At 34.6% G+C, this 25,320-nt stretch overlaps 1 protein-coding gene across 7 annotated transcripts in view; it reads right to left on the reverse strand.

The window, feature by feature from the left end:
* The window catches only part of LOC149806290 (centrosomal protein of 112 kDa-like), a 126,831-nt gene extending 108,094 nt beyond the window's left edge, over nucleotides 1-18,737 (reverse strand). For 6 of the 7 annotated variants that reach the window (XR_016419885.1, XR_016419887.1, XR_016419884.1 and 3 more), the window contains exons 1-6: nucleotides 18,239-18,737; nucleotides 14,768-14,831; nucleotides 12,845-12,962; nucleotides 10,993-11,043; nucleotides 8,515-8,654; nucleotides 2,792-2,900 (exon numbers count right to left, since the gene is read on the reverse strand). Coding sequence is in view for 3 of the 7 variants with exons in the window: in XM_089951233.1 (XP_089807359.1) it covers nucleotides 2,792-2,900; nucleotides 8,515-8,654; nucleotides 10,993-11,043; nucleotides 12,845-12,962; nucleotides 14,768-14,831; nucleotides 18,239-18,338 (582 nt within the window). In the remaining 4 variants the exon portion in view is untranslated. The remainder of the gene's footprint in view (nucleotides 1-2,791; nucleotides 2,901-8,514; nucleotides 8,655-10,992; nucleotides 11,044-12,844; nucleotides 12,963-14,767; nucleotides 14,832-18,238) is intronic. The other variant, XM_089951232.1, reaches the window with a different exon arrangement.
* Between the last annotated feature and the right edge of the window lie 6,583 nt (nucleotides 18,738-25,320).

Consider the following 25,320-nt stretch of genomic DNA (forward strand, 5'->3'; position numbering starts at 1 on the left):
AAAGAGCCAAGAAAGTTAGCTATTCCGGTATGGCTGTCTTGACTGGAAGAAAGAATTCTGGCATGAACCAATGAGATTATATTCCACTGCCTTCCTATATTAACCTGGTTGGTCATGTATTCCCTATTTTAGTATACTGACCTGGTTGGTCATGTATTACCTATTTTAGCTGAGTAATCAAGATGAAGAGACACTTGGATACCTTTGATTCCTGTATCAAGTTCAGATTCCAAGATGTCTAGATGTGTATACATTTGGCCATTCCAATGAAAATTGAGGTCCCAAGATGGACATCATATGCTGGAAGTGTTTTGAGGTACTATTGTGGGTAAGACTGATCCAATGATCCATGAGGGTGTCTATATAAACTGTATGGCTTCCACAGGAAGTGCCTAGTAGGACTATGTGGTTAGATTGATCCAAGAGAGTACCTGTATAGACTGGGTAGCAGTACTATCTGAGGCTGACTAATCCATGTATAACTGGTTTCATGAAGTCAGTTTGTTGGTATAACAGCACTAAACTGGGCATCATACTTGGGAAGAGCTTGGCAGCACTATGCAAGTCATGGAACTGGACAAGTTCATTTTCTGGTGGTTGATACTGTAAATCGATTGTGGTCATGGCCCATTGTGATCAGTTATATGGCCATGTCCGGTTGTGAATAAAGATGGCCTTCTTGGCTGGCATGACATTGTCCAGTTCTTGAGTATTGGCTGGGGTACAGGATATTAGTCTGTGTGTCTGGTCCATAATTCTGATATATGAGACAGTAACTGATGCTTGTTGCTGTTCTCCATCACACTGCCTAGAAATGATATGGTCTGGGCCCTTATGTGCAAGCAATGTTTTCATCCTCAAGCTATGACTGACTTCTGTCCATAACAGGCAAGTCTGACATGTACTGCAGGAATGAAATGACAACCAGTGGTTGTCAGGCAGGTTTCACCCATGACCTAAATCTGCAAGACAAAATAGGGCAGACCGTTTATACATTTACTGTAGTGAGTGTATTGCTTTGAACTTGTAAGAAACCCTATGACAAACATCTGTAGTGGTGTGCATGTAACCTGTGCAGGTAGAAAATTATCATCAGTATTAATAAGTAGAAGTGGATGCTAAATAAACAATTCAAGTCACAAATGACCTGTAGGCAAGTGAATTTGACTGCCTGTCCAGGTAGGACCACTGAAACATCGAGTATTGTACTTACATGTACCAACTGAAAAACAATAAATCAATTCTAGTAACAGCTTACCCATAGAAAGCCAATTGTTTAGATGCCTATGCAGATAAAGATCACTCAAGTGTCACTCATATTAACACTGCATGAGCAGGATGCTAATAAGCAAACCATGTAAAGAAAAACTGACCCGCACTTATCTGACCAGAGAGGAAGCTATACTGTGATATAAAAACGTTTCCTATATTACATACAAAAGCCTGCACATAATAAAGAAACTGAAGAACCATACAATGTAGTGCTACAATATCCATTATGAGACAATTTACCATCTAGGAATAGATCCAATGATGTTCTATACAGGTAAATTTAATAAAGTATCATAAAGTGTCATGTTTATGACTCTAATGTACTAGCAGATGGCCTGATAAAGGCAACGAAGCATCAATATATATCAATTCAAATTATGACCTGTAGGAAGGCTCTTAATGAGGTCCTGTGCAAGAAAATTCAGTGAAACTTGGTGCCCAGATGCTAAATGCATTGGTATAGGAAACTTATCTGTAAGTATCCGGTCTTAGCAGAAATTAAACACATGTTAAGCATTTTCTATAGCCCTCTACAGACTTGCACGCACGCACAAACAAATAAATCTATAGCCAGAACTATTGTGAAATTGCATAGGCTACCTGTGCAAGTAGGTAAATACTATCAAGTGATGGGAAAGTAATTTGATTGTAAAGGTAGAACTTTGTCATCATAGGAAGAAAGAACAGTTAGAATGAGTATACTTCCCTTTGAAGTGAAGACGCCTCCAACTTAAAAGTGAAGAACTTCCAGAAATTAGGATTTTTGTGAGATCCCTCTTGGCAAAAGCATGCTATTTGGAATGAGCAGAAGTATTAACTGGGATATTCATGGAATTATGTGCCAATCCCATTATCAAGGGAGATTACTCTGCTTGACTGCCACCTAGGTGGGCAGATAACTTTTAGCTTTTTGGCTAACTTTTTTAACCTGGGAGGGCTCGCTTTATGAGGTTGCAGTAGTTCTCCTAAGATTTTATTATTGGGTAACATCTTTTAAGAAGAAAATCTCCACATTGTGTTGAGAGAACAGGGTTTAAAGCATCATCTCCTAATCCATAAAAGAACTTTGTCTCAGTTCAAGAGAATGAAGAAGCATCTAGAACTGAGCATATAACAATAACCTTTGTAGATTTATATTTTCAAAGATATTTCACCCTTCACCTTTTCACAAACTTACCAACTTTTCTCTGTGTGTGGTTGGAACAGACACCTCTGAGTACCAAGAAAAACCACTTCCCTGGTTAATGCATGGTTGGAACAGACACCTTTGGTGAGAACACCAAGAAAAAACACTTTTCCAGGTTAATGGAACAAATCCCATTTGTCAGAGTACCAAGAATAAACATTAATCTGGCTAATGTGTGGTTGGAACAGACACCATTGGTTAGAACACCAAGAAAACACTTAAATGCTTAAATGGTTAATGTGTGGTTCAATCAGACACCTTCCATCAGAGAAAGAAAAACTACTTCCCTGGTTAATTTCAAGGCAAAGACATTGTGTGGGAGTGTATACTTACAAAGGAATACTGTGCAACATCTGGCCCCCTGTCCTGCAGGTAATCTCGGCTGGATGAACCAACAATTGGATCCCTGGCAAGGTCTATTCCTAAACTAGTGAGGGGCCGCCTAGAAATGGAAAAATACTCAATGATCATAGACTGCAAAACAATATATAAAAATGCAATGTTAGATCTAGCAACACCATAGATTTAACAATTCATGAATCTGAAATCAAGATTCTAATAATAAAAATAATAATCATAATAATTAATGATAATTAAGTCAATATTTCATGATAGTGACTCAATAATTAACAAAAGAAACTAAGCTACCTTAAGGTACACATAAACTATGAAAATAATTATTCACTGGCAATATTCAAAGTATATTTAATAGAGGCTGACATCAGAATCCTATTGGTATGGAAAGTGAAATGTTGCTACTGTTATAGAGGTTGACATCAGTATCCTATTGGTATGGTTTGGGGAAATGTTGTTATCATGATAGAGGTTGTCATCAGTATCCTTTTGGTAGGGTAAGGGGAAATGTTACTGTTATAGAGGTTGTCATCAGTATCCTTTTGGTATGGTAAGGGGAAATGTTACTGTTATAGAGGTTGTCATCAGTACCTTATTGGTATGATAAGGGAAAATGTTCTTACTGTTACTGTATGGTAAGTAGAGATGTCAAAATGTTTGGAAATTTTCCACTGGGTACCCATCAATCCAAAAGATCAGTAACCTGGGTACCCAATCAACAGGAAATTGTATTAAATGTGAACCTGAACTGCTTTGTTGTAGGTTCACACACGCCAGCCCCCAGGAGAGTTATAAGTGTAAAGTATTACTAATATAGTGGCAAAAAGTGTAATCTGAGCATAAAAAGAGAAATCTATATATCTTACATGTGATAATTACAGAAAACTGTTTAAAAAACATACATATTTTATTTAACGTACTTTTTGCTAATTACCTGGATCTGCAGTTAAAATTGCTGTCACAAATCCATGTGGATTTGTATTTAAGTACAAGGGTATAGACACAAATCCATGTGGATTAGTAGTTAAATACAAGAGTATAGACACAAATCCATGTGGATTAGCAGTTAAATACAAGAGTATAGACACAAATCCATGTCAATTCGTAGTTAAATACAAGAGTATAGACACAAAAGACATAGGTGCGTAACACATTAACTAGTCTATATGACTACAGTAACTTTCACGAATAGTTGTAAGGTTCAGAAAATGATGACTGTTGTAGCATCCTTGACCTGACATGGTTCATTCCTTAACAACGGTCCAGTGCAACATGTTTTTAAGTTTAACAAAATCCCTCTCAAATACCATTTTTTTGTCATGTAACATCCAACAGTCACATCGATACGGTCCATTTTTTAATATATATCTGGCATCATTTATTTTCAATTTAGACTGGTCTGTTGAAATGTAGTATCAAAATAGAATGACAAGTGGTTTCACATTAAATAATCCAGTCTGTTTTCTTTGAACTGTTTCAAGTAAAATTAATGCAAAAGTTACCATATTTACACATATGTTCAATTTTCATTCGATTTTATTTTCAGTGTTATTAAATAACAATTGCTTCCTTTATATTTAAATATGTCAGTGAAAAATTATATTCTGTGGTCCATTTCATTCATTTTTTCCTAACATGGTATAAGATGTGCAAGTCACAGTATCCAAGGTTTTGTGTCACCTTTGCCCTGAAAAAAAATATCTGTTAGTTTCCCACTAATAGAAAAGAATCCAGTAAACAAACATGTGAACAGCGGCCCTGACTTGAACAGCTAATACTTGCTCCAAATCAATGAGCTTTAAATCAACAACTCACATGCACTGATTGGATGTTACTGAGCTTTAAATCAACAACTCACATGCACTGATTGGATGTTACTGAGCTTTAAATCAACAACTCACATGCACTGATTGGATGTTACTGAGCTTTAAATCAACAACTCACATGCACTGATTGGATGTTACTGAGCTTTAAATCAACAACTCACATGCACTGATTGGATGTTACTGAGCTTTAAATCAACAACTCACATGCACTGACTGGATGTTATTGAGCTTTAAATCAACAACTCACATGCACTGATTGGATGTTACTCAGCTTTAAATCAACAACTGACATGCACTGATTGGATGTTACTGAGCTTTAAATCAACAACTCACATGCACTGATTGGATGTTACTCAGCTTTAAATCAACAACTCACACAGCATGTCTCATCTGTACTGATGGGATGTTACTGGGTTTCATCACTTTACACAATGTGCCTCAGATGCATTAAATGATCAATTCATATTTAATGCCTCCAACTGTTGTGTACTTTATGTAAATTCAAACTTTTAATTTTATACTACACTAATAGTTTTTGTTAAGGGGAAGTTCTACTTTGCCTATTTTGGCAGAAATTGAAAATACTGCCAAAATTAAACCCTACAAATTTTCCATTTGAGGAAACTGCAAAAGTTTTCAAGCTGTAGTTATTGCAAGTGCTATACAGTAATCGAGACCATTCATATAACATAACAATGCTATAGAGTAGTCGAAACCATTCATTGAAAATAGAAGTGCTATACAGTAGTCAAGACCATTCACTCAAAATAGAAATGCTATACAGTAGTCAAGACCATTCATTCAAAATGTAAGTGCTACATAGTAGTCAAGACCGTTCATATAACATACAGCTGCTATACAGTAGTCAAGACCATTCACTCAAAATACAAGTGATCTACAGTAGTCAAGACTATTCATTCAAAATACAAGTGATCTACAGTAGTCAAGACCATTCATTCAAAACAGAAGTGCTATACAGTAGTCAAGACCATTCGTTTAAAATATAAGTGCTATTCAGTAGTCAAGACCATTCATTCAAAATACAAGTGATATATAGTAGGCAAGACCGATCATATAACATCTAAATGCTATACAGTAGTCAAGACAATTTATATAACACAAGTGCTATACAGTTGTCAAGACCATTCATTCAAAATACAAGTGATATACAGTAGTCAACACCATTCATTCAAAATACAAGTGCTATACAGTAGGCAAGACCATTCATGTAACATACAGGTTCTATACAGTAGTCAAGACCATTCATAATAACACATAAGCGCTATACAGTACTCAAGACCATTCATATAACATCGAAGTGCAACAGGTGTTAAGCCTAAAATATCTATACCTTATAAACCTGTGAAATATTGATTAAAATAACTGATTTCTTTGCTTGTATTAAGTTGGATAAATTCTGCCAGTGCCAAGATGGGTGTTAGATTTGATGGAATATGAATTATTGAGTAAAATATCTTATTTCTTTACTTGTATTAAGTTGGATAAATTCTGCCAAGATGGGTGTTAGATTTGACGGAAAGTGAAGCTAAGCTTATATATTGCCATTTTCTCCAAAACAAAATACTGACTGCTCATGTGCCTAACTGGTTAGTGCATCTGCTTTGGATGCAGGAGGTTGCAGGTTTGAACCCTGGCAGAGTCATACCAAAGACTTGTAAAAATGATACTAGCAGCTGCCTCGCTTGGCATTCAGTAATAAGAAATTAGAGTTAGGACTGATCAGCCTGGTGTCAGGATAATGTGACTGGGTCGGACATGATGCTACATGTCTGTGGCATGATGCACCAATGCTAGACATTACTATAAACTGCCACACTGCAGACAGCATAGCAGTATGACTGAAAAATTATTAAAACTATATTAACAATACAAATCACACATAGACACACATCAAGATCACTGTTTTGGAAAATTATCAGACAAAATCTAGCAAAATCAAGGCACTAAACATGATAACATTTAAATTAAATAGCAGCTTGTAGTATAGAGAATAGATTTACAGTTCAAATGGAAATCATGATTTTAGAATATAGAAAACCCAATAACGTTTACATTCAATTAAATAGTAACTCTTGATAATTCAATTATAGCCACTCATATGTACATATGTTCATGTCACAAAAAGAAAAAGTGCCAACATCCTCATTCATCCTGGATTCCTAAAACAGCAAGTAGTAATTTCTACCTCCTTGAAAAAAAAGGAAAAGTGAGCAACCTTCAGAGCAATTTGATAAATGAATCACCATTTTATGAAAACTGTTTATTATTATATATTAATATTGCCCTTATGACTATCATTATCATCATCATCATCTGTATTAGAAGATGGTGTTGCTGCTTGAAATGAACATCTCTTTATAATCTATCTGAGCTCATGATCCAAACATTAGAAATGTGTTTATGGAATAAGAGCTTGTTCCCCATTCATATAAACTTAACAATACTGCATATAGTTCTCATTAGCAAATAACAGAGATCCAGACTGTAGTACTTACAGGATACATTCATTTTTAAACTGGGATCCAGACTGTACTAATTAAAGGATACATTTATAGTTTAAGTTGGGATCCAGATGGTATTACACCAAATAAAATAATGGTTCAAATAGAAATCCAGATTGTAGTAATATTAGCTATACAAACTGATTTGGAAATCAGCTATGTGCTTGGTAACTTCCCATAAAATTTGTCAGAATGGTCTCCCTGTGGCAACTTTAAATCTGATTTTAGTAAGATGATTACCTAACTCCACTCAAATTTAAAGAAAAAGCTGCTTAATTAAAACACCTCACCTCCTGACATTGTCTCCTAATTTTAATTTATACTTTTCTATTAGACAGTTATTACAGACTTACAAGCATTAATGATTTGTCACATTCAGTAACAAAAAAAATTATGTTGAAATAGTCCTTTGTTTGTACTGGTGTCATAGGACTTCCTCAAAGTAAAACTTCTGACTCACAGACTTACAAGCATTAATGACCTGTCACATTCAGTAAAAAGAAAAATTATGTTGAAATAGTCCTTTGTTTGTACTGGTGTCATAGGACTTCCCCAAAGTAAAACTTTTGACTCACAGACTTACAAGCATTAATGACTTGTCACATTCAATAAAAAGAAAAATTTTGTTGAAATAGTCCTTTCTTTGTACTGGTGACATAGGATTTCCCCAAAGTAAAATTTCTCACTTACTTATCCAGAGTAGGTATGTTAACTGATAAAACAAATCATGTACATTCTCAAATGGAACAGCAAAGCATATGTATTCATGATCTGTCAATATTTCTGAGCCACCTTCTCATTAAGCACAACATTTGACAAACCAAAACGTGACATTTTTGCCCTAATTGCCCTCTAGTATGGTCTCTGGTATCTTGCACTAAGCCTATGAAAAACAAAAATATCCGATGCAACATGAGAGTCTGTGGAAAAAATCTCAAAACTTTTCAATCTCATCAGTACAGTAACATACTCTGCAACATGAGGGTCTGTGGAAAAAATCTCAAAACTTTTCAATCTCATCAGTACAGTAACATACTCTGCAACATGAGGGTCTGTGGAAAAAATCTCAAAACTTTTCAATCTCATCAGTACAGTAACATACTCTGCAACATGAGGGTCTGTGGAAAAAATCTCAAAACTGTTCAATCTCATCAGTACAGTAACATACTCTGCAACATGAGGGTCTGTGGAAAAAATCTCAAAACTTTTCAATCTCATCAGTACAGTAACATACTCTGCAACATGAGGGTCTGTGGAAAAAATCTCAAAACTTTTCAATCTCATCAGTACAGTAACATACTCTGAACCAAGTCAGCAAAAGAACATGATAATGAGTAGCAAAAGGAGAAATCACCTTCTTGGAGAAAAGTGTTCAGGAGACAGGCCTGATCTCCAGGTGGAGTGGGCAGCAGGGTTACCAATGGAGGACTTGAACAGTGAGGATCCCACAGATGCAGTTAACTCCCCTGCCACCCAATCTGGTACTTTATTTGTCTGAAACCAAAAAAATCATGGGCTATTAAGTAATTTAAATAATTGCTATGATAATATTTTTCTACTACTTTTTTTACATGCTAATTTCATCAACAACAAAAAATAAGATAATAGGTACAAGCTTATCCCGCATTGTCAATTCATATCAACCTGATAATACTGCAAATAGTTCTCATTAGCAAATAGCAGATATCCAGACTGTAGTACTTAGAGGATACATTTACAGTTAAATGGTGATTCAGAATGTACTAATTAAAGGATACATTATTAGTTTAAGTGGGGATTCAGATGGTAGTACACTGAATAAATTAACAGTTCAAATGGAAATCCAGACTATAGTAAACATAATAAATTAACAGTTCAAATGGAAATCCAGATTGTAGTTTTCAGAATTCATTTGCAGTTCAAACAGAAATTCAGATTGTAGAATACATAATACATTTACAGTTCAAATGGAAATCCAGACTGTAGTTTAAAGAATACAGTTACAGTTCAGATGGAAATCCAGACTGTAGTATACTGAATACAGTTACAGTTCAAATGGAAATCCAGACTGTAGTATACTGAATACAGTTACAGTTCAAATGGAAATCCAGAGTGTAGTTTAAAGAATACAGTTACAGTTCAAATCAAAATCCAGATTGGAATATATAGAATAAATTAACAGTTCAAATGGAAATCCAGATTGTAGTATACAGAATATATTTACAGTTCAAATGGATATCCAGATTGATGTATACAGAATTCATTCACAGTTCAAACAGAAATCCAGACTGTAGTATACTGAATACAGTTACAGTTCAAATGAACGTAAAGTAATTATAGAATCCATCTCTAACAATGATATTATAAGCTTAAAATGGAGCAAAATCTACCTGGTATTCAATTTCCAGAGGGGCAACAAGCTCAGCCAATCTGATACAAGAGTACCTCATTATAAGACTAATTTAACAAGTGGATCAAAATCTAATCAAAAATACATTTAGTTAAGTATTGACAAACTCAACCAATCGGATGCAAGGTTATATCATTAATATTCATAGATTTAACTCAAAAAAATGATATTCAACAATGATCTTGATGACACAGCCCTAAGTCTGATCGAAATCCTACCAAAAATATAATCACAGTATTGGTATAAAGTACCCATACTACATGCAAGATTACCTCATAAACAGCATAGGTCTTGCTCATAAAACAAGAGTCCCTCAGTGGTACTTGCACTCTACTCGCTTAAAATAATTCCCAAGATTTTTAAGATAATACCATTCTTTTGTTAAACTGCTAAGCATTGAAACCATCTCTGATATTCTTGGGTGACAAGATTTTACAATTAGCCACTGTGGCAAATGTATTGGGTGTAAAATTGGCGCTATTTTCATTCTGATGGCCATATTAGATGTCTCAGCAGCACCATTTTCATTTAGAACCAACCAGGCATTGGAATCAATGTGTATGTATAAAGTTTCATGGCAATCTTCCAAATAGTTTAAGAGAAGTAGATAGATGATCTGCCAACTGGTGCTAATGGATAGATGATCTGCCAATTGAAGCTAATGGATAGATGATCTGCCAACTGAAGCTAATGGACAGATGATCTGCCAACTGAAGCTAATGGACAGATGATCTGCCAACTGAAGCTAATGGATAGCTGATCTGCCAACTGAAGCTAATGGATAGATGATCTGCCAACTGAAGCTAATGGATAGATGATTTGTAAAATGAAGATAATTGATAGATGATATGCCAATTGAAGCTAATGGATAGATGATCTGCCAACTGAAGCTAATGGATAGATGATCTGCCAACTGAAGCTAATGGATAGATGATCTGCCAATTGAAGCTAATGTATAGATGATCTGCCAACTGAAGCTTATAAAAATGAAATTATATCATTACATTCTGAACAATTATTCTTTAAAAAGTGTATCTTGATATATGAATACTATAAACACCAACGTCATATTTATTGAATTAATTTAATTACTTGGAATGTCATCCCCACCCCCACCTCCAAAACCCTAATCCTTCTAGCAGTAGCTTACACTAGTAAAGTAATGATGTGTTACTCATACAACAGGTCATAATGAATGTTCTGCTTCTATCTGATGGTATAAACAAATGACGTAAGAATGGCTTTGTCCTTCTAAGTGTACCAACTGACCAACTATGCTCCTGGATAAACCTACTTACAAACACAGCAAGCATATATTATGCAAAACATAATGGCATGTTTCGTTTGGGTTCTTTTGTGAAGATAAAAAATTGTGGTAAGAAATGTTGGAATGCAAACATCAGAGTATATTTAATACACTTTTCACGAAGGAACAAGAATTACCTCAGAGTCTACATTTCTCGCACTTGAACCAGGTTCATCTAAATAAACTGACTGCAAAAGGAAAACAGGACAACTATGATGAATGAAGATAAAAGAATAGGTTGCTGAATATGGAATACAAGCTCATATCAAAATAACTTCTCCACTTCATTGGAATTTACAGGGAAAGCAAAAAACAGTTACATTATGCAAAACTCTATGTAATGACAGCCCCTGCTTCAAAGACCTACAAATTCTTGTCCTGAACACTCAGTTTTTATAATTTAATCTACAATTTTCTATAGAATGAGATCTGTTTTTAAAGGAATCAGCCATGCCCCGGTGTTCTCAAAACTTTTTTAGCACAAAACTCAAGTCCAAGCACAAAGCCACAAAATCAGATATTTGGAGTACATCAATATTTAAAAAGTCCTTAAGGTTCCATGATTCTGACTTAATTTTAATTACTGATACAGCCTATCAAATTTCTGACTTAATTTTAATTACTAATACAGCCTATCAAATTTATGACTTAATTTTAATTACTAATACAGTCTGTCAAAGTTCTGGCTTAATTTTAATTACTAATACAGTCTGTCAAAGTTCTGAGTTAATTTTAATTACTTATACAGCCTATCAAATTTCTGACTTAATTTTAATTACTAATACAGTCTGTCAAAGTTCTGACTTAATTGTAATTACTCATACAGTCTGTCAAATTTCTGACTTAATTGTAATTACTAATACAATCTGTCAAATTTCTGACTTAATTGTAATTACTAATACAATTTGTCAAAGTTCTGACTTAATTGTAATTACTAATAGTCTGTCAAAGTTCTGATTTAATTGTAATTACTCATACAGTCTGTCAAAGTTATGACTTAATTGTAATTACTAACACAGGCTGTCAAAGTTCTGACTTCATTTTAAATACTAATACAGGCTGTCAAAGTTCTGACTTAATTGTAATTACTAATACAATTTGTCAAATTTCTGACTTCATTTTAAATACTGTTATAGTCTGCCATAGTTTGAGGATGCTAAGACTGAGCTTCAAACTTGATACCTCAGTTGCATCATATAGAATTCAAGGGTAACTGGTATGGTACATGTCCAAGTCAGCCTGAGTTATGTCCTCAGGAAATGCACTTAGTTCCCATTTCCTCTCCATGCTATAGCCAAAATTATGTTAAAACTGCAGTTAAAACCCATAAAAACAAATAAATCAATAGGTTTCAAGAATAAGAGGCCTCGACTGCATTCACAGAAATTTTCCAGATCAAGAGGAGTATTAATTAATTTATTTTCTTTAAATAAAATAATAATCCATAAAAAGGCAGTTTGAACAAACAAGATTCTGCATACATAAACAAAAGTACACTATATATTATGCTACTTTGTTGCGAAGAAATCAATAACATTTAGTCTTAAAGAAAGAACAGTTTTTCCATGGAATATGTGAAATATTATATATCTGTTTAGAAACATATCAAAATGGAAACCTCTGGAACTGGATCTTTGGGGAGTTACCACCTGTGTATAGATATCTCATCAGTGACATCGTGAAGGTGGAAAAACCTGTTACATTACCATTAATTTGCTACAATCTTTGCATGAATGATTACTAGAAATAAAAAAGTTAATAAATTATAATGATCAATTTGTTTATGGTTTCAAATGTATAGTGACACTTGAAATTGTTTTCAAACATTCTACTAATGCTATCAAGTTAACGGACATTTATAAACTACTAAAATATTACTTTTGCCTTCTTTTTAGTACATATGACATCACGAGCTTCATTGATTCCAAGCTAACTGATTACAAACCTCCTGCCACATGCTGTGTTGACATATACTGGTGTATTACTAACCATATAGGAGGGCAGTGTGGACAGAGGTCCTTCCTGGGGCTTACTAGTAAATGGCCCTTCTAAAACACCTCTTTTCAGCATATGTAACATCAGCTGGCCATACATATTTCTGGTTTTCCTGAAAGAATAACATAAACCTTCAACTGACTTTTGGAACTTATTGCAAAAGACCTTAAGAAAGCTCTGTACTTACTAGCAACAAATTTTACATTCAGCTCTGGATTTCTTGATGTAGATTCAACATTAAAATGTACTATTTTTGTGTGATATATCAACTTATTATAGTCAGCAAGTAGCTATAACCATCTTTGATGTGGTCATTAAATAACTGAAATATCTAGTGTAACCCAAACAAATAACATTTTGTCTATTAAGTCTATTCCAAACTGGATATATCCATTTTTGCCTACACTGGAAATGCTCTGCTCAGCTTGCATGTATGTAAGTGTAAAGGAATTAGTTCACTTAGTACAGAGGACCCTTCTTATATGTCTCCCTAACCAGTGGCCACCTCCTCTGCAAAGTCAGTTTGTGTACAAAAATACCCCTTGTAGGCAGCCACCCTTCTGATGTAGCCAGCATTTTAGGTCAAAAACATCAAATTTACTCCTCACAAGCATCCACAACCCATCCTATATGTTGCCAAAACCAAGATTTAATTCATATGGTAAGGAAAGTAATCCAATTTTCTCTGACACCCAGAGTCTGTTTCCTGATGTCAGGTTCTCAATACTGAAAGAAGTGTTGGCTGAAGTACATAATAATGTGTACCAGCATGATTAATGTTATATCATTATCTTCAAATGCAGACATTTACTGGAAAAAGGGTCAACAATGTTGTTGCAGAATTCCGTGATTTACCCTAGCTGCTAATTTCTCTTTGATGACTGAGACTGGGGTTACCATCAAGATCATAACATGGTCAACATAGGGTAAATATAGTATCAAACAAAAAGAGAAATTAGCCTTGCACAATACAGGGCATGAGACAAAGATCAAAAATCATGTGACAGTACATGTATCACTTCATTGATATGCAAGGCATTTCATCTACTCTTCAAAAGTTCTATCTGCATGTTTAAAATTCAATACAATTAGCAATATATGAATAAATCATCATAAAATTTTAAATGTCATCACAAAAATGGAAAACTTTAACTTGAGAAGAAAAAGTGAAAGTTATTCCACTAAGTGACAATGGTGAGAGTTTAAGAGTTCCTCCTGAAATATTTATGCTGGAAAGACTCAAATAAACAAGCAGCAGTGGAAAATAAGAGTAAATGGTAAAAGAGACTAATTCTGAATGCCAAATATTGTTTATACCTAGATTTAAATGACAATATTTTAGAATGGTTTTACAATGTGCATGCAAACAATGTCCCACTCACATTTCACTCTTAAGAATCCAGAACTATTAATGTAATTTCATTTGAAATAATATATTCTTAAAGCAGGAAGAACCTTTGCATAAATATAGTCTCCTTTTAGAAAGGCCACTCATCTTACATGGCCACATTCCCAGTGCAGAAGGGTAGCCATATAAAAGGGATACCACTGTACTATTTATCAAAGCTGACAACTTGAAAATTAGTATAGTCATTAATCAGCTAATATCATTTTAAAATGTTGACATTTTTCAATATTTAACACATTTTTGTGTTCACAGTTATTTCTATCATTATTATTAAATTTTCAGCATCTAAAAAAAACATGTACAACTGGAAAAGTTGTCCTTGATATGTACAGAATTTCACACCCCAGAAATTTTTGCATTCAGAGAAACATTGCCCTGTTCAAGATAACTAACGTCAATGATACCTATTTCTGTATCAAATCAATATGGGAGATAATAAATTTCAGTGTCAAACATAACATTTTCTATTAACAGTTTCAGAGAATATCATATTCTAACACTATACAAACCTTCCCATAAGCCCAGATGTTGGTTCACACAGTTTTTTTATCCAAACTGCACATTTCTGTCGATCTAAATTATAAGAACATTTATTAATAAAACATTTATTATAATCATCACCAAACCCAAAACTTATTATATCAGATGAAACTGACAAAACACTGGTTTTTAAACACTAAATAAAGTCATCTAAGTACTGTAAAAAACAATACAAACCAAATATAAGTTTAACGTAACAAGCAAGTCAGTTCTATAAGAACTAGAAATATTTAAATGTTTAAAAAGAAAAACTGTTGTTGAATTATTCATAAGTACTGTAAATTAATATATCACTAAAACAAGTCTGAAACATACAAGATCTGTCACCAGATCAATTGTGTCTGCATTAGTTAAAATTTCACAAAATCCTCGAACTCAGCCTTAGTGAGTCAGCTTTAATTTAAAGTAAAAATCTAAAATAAGAAAAACTCTGAATAATTTCCAAGATAGACTATGCATTTCAAAACAAAAATGCCTTATAATGCTGCAGTCTTTTCTGGCAGAAATAGGGTGTTGGTATTTTGTCCAGAGAAATCTAACCCACATAGAAGTAACAATATGCATTTTTTCATCTATCATTCATCAGTTCAGCATACGTAAATGAGTGAATTTCCACATTGGAGACCTTAAATGTAGCTAAAATTAATTCACACACAAAGATTTCAAAATCATCTTAATCAATATACACAGCAATACTATTCATCTGATACATGTTTAAAAACAGTGGTTTGTCAACATGTAATCCATTACATTGGTCCTGGAGTTATGGAAAAGTCTATTTTTTATTACTTGTAAACAAATATCAATATCATCTATGTCATATAGTTTTATTGAAACGATTTTAAATTTCAACCTAATTTCTGTTTATGTTATGATTTGTCTAAAAAGTTTGTTCAACTGCTGCACATGGCAGCTCCTATCACTGTTTAATCTTAAATTAAAAAAAAGGACTCATCCACTAACTCCAGGATGAACAGACTGGATTACATGAACACCACTTTTTCTCAGCATGTATCATATGAGTAGTGTAGCTGTGTACGTCAATAACAGGACAAAAACATAGATTGGCACAAATCACTTATTTATACCTTTCCTATTGTTACTCTTGTACCTGTTCTACAAGTAACTTATTTTATGACCAAGTACCACCTGTTGTTTAATAGTCAAGAGTGAGTACATCAACACAGATATAGACAGAATAGACAGACATAAATGGTATTGAAATCATTCATGAAACAAATATGGTAATATCGGCTACATTTAGAGGTGCTCACATAAACATTCCAGATGCAAGAATAACTTGAAACCAACAATATTTTAAGGTTTCATAAAAACTTAGTTTATGTGTGTTATGCATGCAGATCCATTTTATGATCCTTTCATGATCACAAATGAACTCTGTTGTTGTTGTAGGGTTTAACGCCATTTTTCAGCACACGATAGGCCATACATGGCGGCCAGTATTAATGGTGGAGGAAGAACCCGGGAAAACCCCGGAGAGAACCACTGACCCACGAGAAGCTACTGGCAAGCTTTCTCACATACCCACATTGGCTGAATCCGAGACTTGAACCCATGCAGACAGAGGTGAGATGGCTGTGATCCTTAACGGACAGCGCTTTAGACCACTCAGCCACTCGGGGCCCCCAAATGAACTCTAAAATACATGCAATTACAAATTTGTGTTTTTGTGACCAACATGAACATTTATTAATATAATGATGTGTCTCTTTCTAAATAAAATTAAGGTCACCATATTTCCACTAATGAAAACAGTTATGTTTGTAAAAGGCTGTTTCACTTGCCACTCAGAAGTTGTGGGCCTAACATACAATCAGAACAAGATCTTATCATATGTAGTCCAAGTTTCCTCTAACCCTTGCCGCCCCTTTTTTGATATTTGGACATTTATATTGGTGTGTAAGGTTAGAGTCAATTCCCTATTGAAAAGATGGAATTCGCTGACACCATTTGGTGTTGGCATAAGGTAGCCGCTTACTAGCCAGCCTAGCAAATTAAAACAACCGTTCATCAAGATATACCTGCATGAAATCTACAGGAATATGATTTATTTTCTCAAAAATAGCGAATATACCATTCATTATATATTTAATCTGCTGACAGACGAGATGTAACTACAGCGTTGATGAAATTTTCCCTGGAACTCACCATTTGCATTCTGAGTCACATGACTACACAAATCTCACAACCTACATGTCAATGACATCAGAGGTCCAATAATCATGTCATATCAACAATATATCATTTTGAAAGCTGTTGAACATAGAATTCAAAAATATTAATTAAAAGTCATGTTATACTTGTACATAAATATAATGTACACTTAACTCCCAACATATTTATTCCAAGAACAACGATTAGAAACCTGTTTGTATCGCAGCAAGGTGGAGAAAACCAGATTCATCAAGTTTAAGCACGTGTCGGTAATGTATTTTGTTGGTATCACGTGACTACCGCATTGACCTGTGTTTTCCGCTTGTTGAATATGTTTTTTTCCAAGTTGCTGCAACATTTACTGATTTCTAGTCGTTGTTTTCAGAATAAATATTTTTAGAAGTTTATTATCTTTCATTTTTGTGCAAATAGTACGTGACTTTCATGTATATGTTCGATTTTTGTCCCTAGCAACATTAGAAATGATTTACTGGTGATCACGTGACTATCTTAAGTCTGATGTCATTGACATGTAGGTCGCAAGATTTGTGTAGTCATATGGACAACGTTCTTTTGCATACCAGGGCCCAGCAATGTGGAATGAACTGCCCACTGAACTTAGACACAAAGACACAGTGATCCCATTCAAGAGTGCTCTTAAAACTCACTTATTTTGACTGCAAGAACAAACTTAAAGACCTAATAAGGTTTTTTACCTTAAATATTTTCAGCATGTTTTTTATGTTTTCTAATTTCATGCTGTTGTTTTTTTTGTTGTAATCATATCACTATATATGTTTCTTATGTTATAGGTGTTGTCCAATGTTGTAAAGTGCTTAGAGCTTCTAAAGATTAGGTGCTATACAAAGTCCTCATTATTATTATTATGTGACTCAGAATGCACATGGCAAGTTCCACGTCAAATTTCATCAACACTATTGTTCAGGCTAGTCTGTCAGTGGCTTAAAGATATAACAAATGCTCTACTCACAATATCTAAGAAAATAAATCATATTCCTATCGATTTCATTCGGGTATATCTCTGTGAAAGTTCGTTAAAGTTTGCTAGGCTGGCTAGTAAGCGGCTACCCCATGCCAACACCAAATGGTGTCGGCGAATTCCAACTTTTCGATAGGGTATTGACTCTGACCCTATACCCCAGCAGAAATCTCCAAATTACAAAAAACGGGTGGCAAGGGTTAGAGGAAACTCGGACTAATGATAGGTTACTGTGTTTTCTTTTGTCCATTATTGACAGGTTTACCTGTCTTGTGCGGAAGTTTTAACACGTGTGGCTTCATCTCAGCCAAATATCTGTCAAACTCTTGATCCAGTCTGAGATAAGTTGCTTCTTGAGAGTCCATTTTTCTAGGTGATACAGTGAAGTTGCTCCCGTAGTGAGGTGTATTTTGCAAACACAATGCAGTATTATAACGGACTAAAAAAATTAAAAACAAACAGATGGTCTATATCATCCTGTTAGAGGATGTTACATGTTATCTATCAGTGAATGAAGTATCATGTTCGGCATTTGATCAACGTCAGGTACAGACATGTTCACATCGGTAGAATCTGGCGGTTGCAAGATGCGGTATTTTCTCGGGGTTAAATCATTTAGCACTGCATAAACCCCTTGTAGCACAAGCTGCTACTCTATAATAAATATTTAACAATGCCCAGAAAATGGATGGTTATTCGCTCATGTCAAACACATAATTAACTGAAATAAGAACAGTAAATGCTAGGAGAGCAACAGTGTCTTGCAGTGCACATCCGCGAGAAGAACCGGAAGTCCACAGCTAGAACCACTGCCAAACATCCACGCTGAGAACCAATTCAAGAGTATTTTCCCTTTATTAGCAATTGTACGAAGAAGAAGAACTAGAACAAAAAAGATCATGTGAGTGTGTGCAAATAGGATTTTTATCAACAAAAGAGATAATAAATGTGTTACCTCTGTCTCTTCAAGTAAAGTGAAATAACAATATTTCTTCGTGTACGGAGTACTGTAATAAAGCGAAGGTATATGAAAACACACATCTCTCTCTCTCTCTCTCTCTCTCTCATATTTGATATTTCAATTCAACATGACAAAGTCACCACATATGTTTCTTACGTTTACAAAGAACATTTCTTTACAAAATATTAACCTCAAAACTTATTTCTGCTACTAAATATGACATCATCAGTAACTCTCTCTCTCTCTCCCTCTCTCTCTCACACACACACACGTCACACAGAGCAACAGTGAATCTCACAAATTTCTCTCTCTCTCTCTCTCTCTCTCTCTCTCATTTAGATACACTCGCGATATGAATTAAATAAGCGCACGAGCTACCGCACCTTAACAAAATTCAGGTGAAATTAAGGGACCTTTTTGGAATCCTCGATTAATATGGGTAAATCCTGACAACGAACAAACGATCTGTAGTACAATGGACGTAATTATAAATCGTATTGCAGTCTCCCTTACACCATCCTCACCTCGAACTAACCCCACTTCTTTCAGAATGTTTAAATTTCTTGATAAGTCTCGCATACAGATCTCAGAAGAAATGTCAAAGTTTCAGATCTCTATATCACTGTACAAATTCAGGACATTTTTTGGGGGGGGGGGGTGGTTGTATTTTTTAAATCCTGTACCCATAATGTGTGGAATACGAGCATTTACATCAGCGATCATAACATTTTCACCAGTAACCAAAACAATTAAAGGCATTTTCTAGCAATACTCAAAATCATTCCTAAGTTTATTCAAATTCTGTGTCCATGATCAATCTAGTCAATCTAGGAACTTAACGAAGCGCTTTTACTCTGTCATGTAGCGCCTACTAAAATGGGGTATGTAATACCACTCAAATATTTGCATCCGTACTTTAAACCAGCCACTAGATTCGTGTTTCTCTACAACACAATAATAAATATAGTCTATTCTGCAAATGTACAGAAATCAACGAATATCATGGAATTCTATTGTTTCGTGTTCCTGAGAAGATATATGGACATGTGCTATGAAGTACCATTTGAATTATAGCACCAGTATAAACAACTAACTTATTCATCTGTGTTTGTATGTGTATAAGTAAAATGTACTGGGCTTCCTTCACATCAACCTAACATTTCAATTTTAGCATACCTGGTCAGAACCAACTTGTGTATTTCTCTACGAAAATGACCAATATATATTGGGTTTCTTTCTCATTTGTAGACGTAAATTTATCTCCACGTAGAATAAGGACATTCACATCATGAATGATAAAATCCCCACTGGAAACCAAAACAGCTTCGCGTATGTTTTATCATATTGTAGTTAGCATATCTGAAATTCTGCGTGCTGAATAAATCAACAAATTTCATAATGATGGTGATTTTCATGTTATTTCACTTACATCAAAGCACCAGATCTAAGATGTGACGTATCAAATTTTGCATACGTGCTCAGGACCAATTTAAATATTTCTCTTTGTAAAAGCCTGAGTCGTGTATATTTCGTTTCTTACACATCTGCACACGTCACATTATTTCACAATTTGATGCCTTATGGAAACTAATCACCAGTAAATGAAAGGACTATTCCTTATTTTAGAAACAAAACATCGTACCACGAGGGTATATAGTGTAACAATCGACTAAAGTCGACTCTTGACTGCATGTTCCATTATAACATCCGTGCCTAGAACCAACAATCCATCGTAAAAAGCAAATTACACAAAAGTACAATTCCGATATTCATACGTCTTTCAGAACAAATGACAAAATGAATAAGATATTTACAGTCGCATATTAATTCAAGTCCTTGTCCCAATCATTGTGCCGATAACATGTTGAATACGGGCATTTACTTCGTCGATGATAACATCCCCGCTGGGAACCAAAACAACTTCATATATGAAATACCATGCTCTAAGTAACATCTTTAACAGCATATTTAAAAATATGTGTCCTGTATAAATCAAATAACTTCACACTCTTCGTGCTTTTCATATTATTTCAATTACATCAATGATTCATGCATCTGACCTATAAAGTACCGTATCAATTTTTGCATCCGTGCTCAGAACCAATTTACATATTTCTCTTTGTAAAAGCATGAGTCATGTATATTTCGTTTCTTACACATCTGCACACGTCACATTATCTCCATGTTTATCATCTAACATCTCTTCATCGTTAGGTATTATAATTTAGCAGCTTCATTTTTAAATAATTGACCACAAGAAGTGATTCCTATGCAAGGTTCCTACACTCGTTTCTTTGAAGCGATGCATCTGCGCTCAGAACCACGTTCTTCTTACTACTGCAAGTTGATGCTTAAATAAACATCAGTAATACTATTGTCTCCAATAACCATCTGATACTAATCACCAGTAAATGAAAGGACTATTCCTTATTTTAGAAACAAAACATACTACCACGAGGGTATGTAGTGTAACAATCGACCAAAGGAAATCTTGGTTCTAGGCACGGATGTTATATGTGAACTTGCAGTATTGAACAGACTTTGGTCGATTGTTACACTATAGATCCTCGTGATACGATTTTCGTCTAAAATAAGGAATATTCCTTTCATTTACTGGCGATTAGTATCAGATGGTTATTGGAAACAATAGTATTACTGATGTTTATTTAGGCATCAAATTGTGATGTGACAGGCAGTGGTAAGAAGATCGTGGTTCTGAGCGCAGATGTATCGCTTCAAAGAAACGAGTGAAGGTACCTTGCATAGGTATCACTTCTTGTGGTCAAAGAATGAAGCTGCTAAATTATAATACCTAAAGATGAACAGATGTTAGATGATATACATGAAGATAATGTGACGTTTGCAGTTGTGTCAGAAACGAAATGTATATGACTCGGGCTTTTACAATGAGAAATATACAAAATTGGTTCTGAGCACGGATGCCAAAATTGATACGGTACTTTATAGGTCAGATGCATGAATCATTGATGTAATTGAAATAATATGAAAAGCACGAAGAGTGTGAAGTTATTTGATTTATACAGGACATATTTTTCAATATGCTATTAAAGATGTTACTTAGAGCATGGTATTTCATATATGAAGTTGTTTTGGTTCCCAGCGGGGATGTTATCATCGACGAAGTAAATGCCCGTATTCAATATGTTATCGGCACATGATTGGGAAAAGGACGTGAATGTATATGCGACTGTAAATATCTTATTCATTTTGTCATTTGTTCTGAAAGACGTATGAATATTTACTTTTGTGTAGTTTTATTTCACTAGGAAATCTTGGTTCTAGGCACGGATGTTATAAGTGAACTTGCAGTAATGAACAGACTTTGGTCGATTGTTACACTATATATCCTCGTGATACGATTTTTGTCCAAAATAAATAATAATCCTTTCATTTACTGGTGGTTAGTATTAGATGGTTATTGTAAAAAATAGTTATGCTGATGTTTATTTAGACATCAACTTGTGCTGTGACAGGCAGTGGTAAGAAGATCGTGGTTCTGAGCACAGATGCATCGCTTCAAAGAAACGAGTGAAGGTACCTCGCATAGGAATCACTTCGTGTGGTCAAAGAATGAAGCTGCTAAATTATATTAACTAAAGATGAACAGATGTTAGATGATATACATGGAGATAATGTGACGTGTACAGATGTGTAAGAAACGAAATACATATGACTCGGGCTTTTGCAAAGTGAAAAATTTACATTGGGTCTGAGCACGGATGCAAAAATTGATACGGTACTTTATAGGTCAGATGCATGAATCTTTGTTGTAAATGAAAGAACATGAAAAGCATGAAGAGTGTGAAGTTGGTTGATTTATACAGGACACAGGATTTCAAATATGCTATTAAAGATGCTACCCAGAGCATGGTATTAAATCTATGAATTTGTTTTGGTTCCCAGCGGAGATGTTATTATCGATTAAGTAAATGGCCGTATTCTACATGTTATCGGCACATGATTGGGAAAATGACGTGAATTTATATGCGGTAATAAAGATCTTATTCATTTTGTCATTTGCTCTGAAAGATGTATGAGTATGGAACTCTACCTTTTTGTAATTTTCTTTCTACAGGAAATCTTGGTTCTAGGCACGGATGCTACAAGGGAACTTGTAGTAATGAACAAACTTTTGTCGATTGTTACACTATATATCCTGGTGATAAAAAAATTTCTAAAATAAGGAATAGTCCTTTCATTTACTGGTGATTAGTAACAGATATTTATTGTAAGAAATATGTATGCTCATATTTATTTTGGCATCAACTTGTGCTGTGGCAGGTAGTGGTAAGAAAGTCGTGGTTCTGAGCGCAGATGCATTGCTTGAAAGAAGCGAGTTTAGATACTTCAGATAGGAAAATGGTCTTGTGAGCAACGATTGAGGAAATAAAGCTGCTGAATTGCAATACCTAAAGCTGAAGAAATGTGACATAATATACATGGACATAATGTGACGTGTACAAATGGGAACGAAATGAAATATATATGACTCAGGCTTTTATAAGAAAAATATATAAATTGGTTCTGAGCACGGATGCAAAATTTGATACGGTACTTTATAGGTCAGATGCATGAATCTTTGATGTAAATGAAAGAACATGAAAAGCATGAAGAGTGTGAAATTGGTTGATTTATACAGGACACAGGATTTCAAATATGCTATTACCTAGAGCATGGTATTTCATATATGAATTTGTTTTGGTTCCCAGCGGGGATGTTATTGTCGATTAAGTAAATGGCCGTATTCTACATGTTATCGGCACATGACTGGGAAAAGGACGTGAATTTATATGCGGTAATAAAGATCTTATTCATTTTGTCATTTGCTCTGAATGATGTATGAGTATGGAACTCTACCTTTTTGTAATTTTCTTTCTACAGGAAATCTTGGTTCTAGGCACGGATGCTACAAGAGAACTTGTAGTAATGAACAAACCTTTGTCGATTGTTACACTATATATCCTGGTGATAAATTTTTTTCTAAAATAAGGAATAGTCCTTTCATTTACTGGTGATTAGTAACATATTTATTGTAAGAAATATTTATGCTCATGTTTATTTTGGCATCAGCTTGTGCTGTGGCAGGTAGTGGTGAGAAAGTCGTGGTTCTGAGCTCAGATGCATCGCTTGAAAGATACCTTAGATAGGAAACTGGTCTTGTGAGCAACGATTGAGGAATAAAGCTGCTGAATTGCAATACCTAAAGCTGAAGAAATGTGACATAATATACATGGAGATAATGTGACGTGTACAAATGTGAACGAAACGAAATATATATGACTCAGGCTTTTATAAGAAAAATATATAAATTGGTTCTGAGCACGGATGCAAAATTTGATACGGTACTTTATAGCTCCAGGGCATGTCACTTTGATGTAAGTTTAACAACATGAAAAGCACAAAGAGTATGAAATTTGTTGATGTATACAGCACACATAATTGCAAATGATTTGTAATACTGGTTCCAGGCGCAAATGATATGAGGAAACTTGAAGTAATAAATATACTTAGGTAGACTGTCACGTGCGGTTGTGAATACGATTTACATTTTATGTACGTGTATGTATACAGATTATATGTACGAGTTCATAGCCAATGAATCTAACATAATTTTGCGGAAGCTAATGTACTGAATATAAAGAGGTAACTTGTGTGTATATTTCATTTCTAGTGCGTATGTACTTAAATGAGAGAGAGAGAGAGAGGGGGCAGGGAGGACGCAAATGTTATTGTCAGTATGAATGAAATGGTCAAGCGCGAGACATGTAGCATGGAGGACGCAGACTTTGCTTTACCTTAAGTCAAAGTTTACAAAATTTCGTTACAGTTGCTTGTTTTTAGAAAATAAAATGGTCTCTAATTAGGAATTGTGTTAGGATATCTTTGAGTACGGATGTCGTAGTTCTGAGTGATGATGGACATCTTCAAATATACGTGTATAGGTACCTTGCATAGAAACCCCGTGTTTGTGCGCAATGACTAAATAATAAAGATGTTAGATTATATTACGTACGGAACATGGGATGCTAAACGATTTACATGCAGATAATTTAACTTGTACCAATGTGCAGGAAGGACAAGATATTTTAATCAGACATTTACAAGCAAATGTATAAGTTGGTTCTGAGCAAGGATGCTAAAAGTGATACGGTATTTTATAGCGCAGGTCCAGGAATCTTTGATGTAATAATTGAAACAACATGAAAAGAACGAAAAGAACGAACAGTGTGAAACTTCTCGATTTATAATGCACAATCAATTTCACGTCTCCTAGGAAAGATGTTAACTTTGGCATGGTAATTCATACATGAAATTGTGTTGGGTATGTTTTCATCGGTATCTTAATGACCGTATTGTACGTGTTA

This window comes from Sinohyriopsis cumingii, chromosome 2 (genome assembly GCF_028554795.1).
Source record: "Sinohyriopsis cumingii isolate HCF-2022 chromosome 2, ASM2855479v2, whole genome shotgun sequence".
NCBI classification, from domain to species: Eukaryota; Metazoa; Mollusca; class Bivalvia; order Unionida; family Unionidae; genus Sinohyriopsis; species Sinohyriopsis cumingii.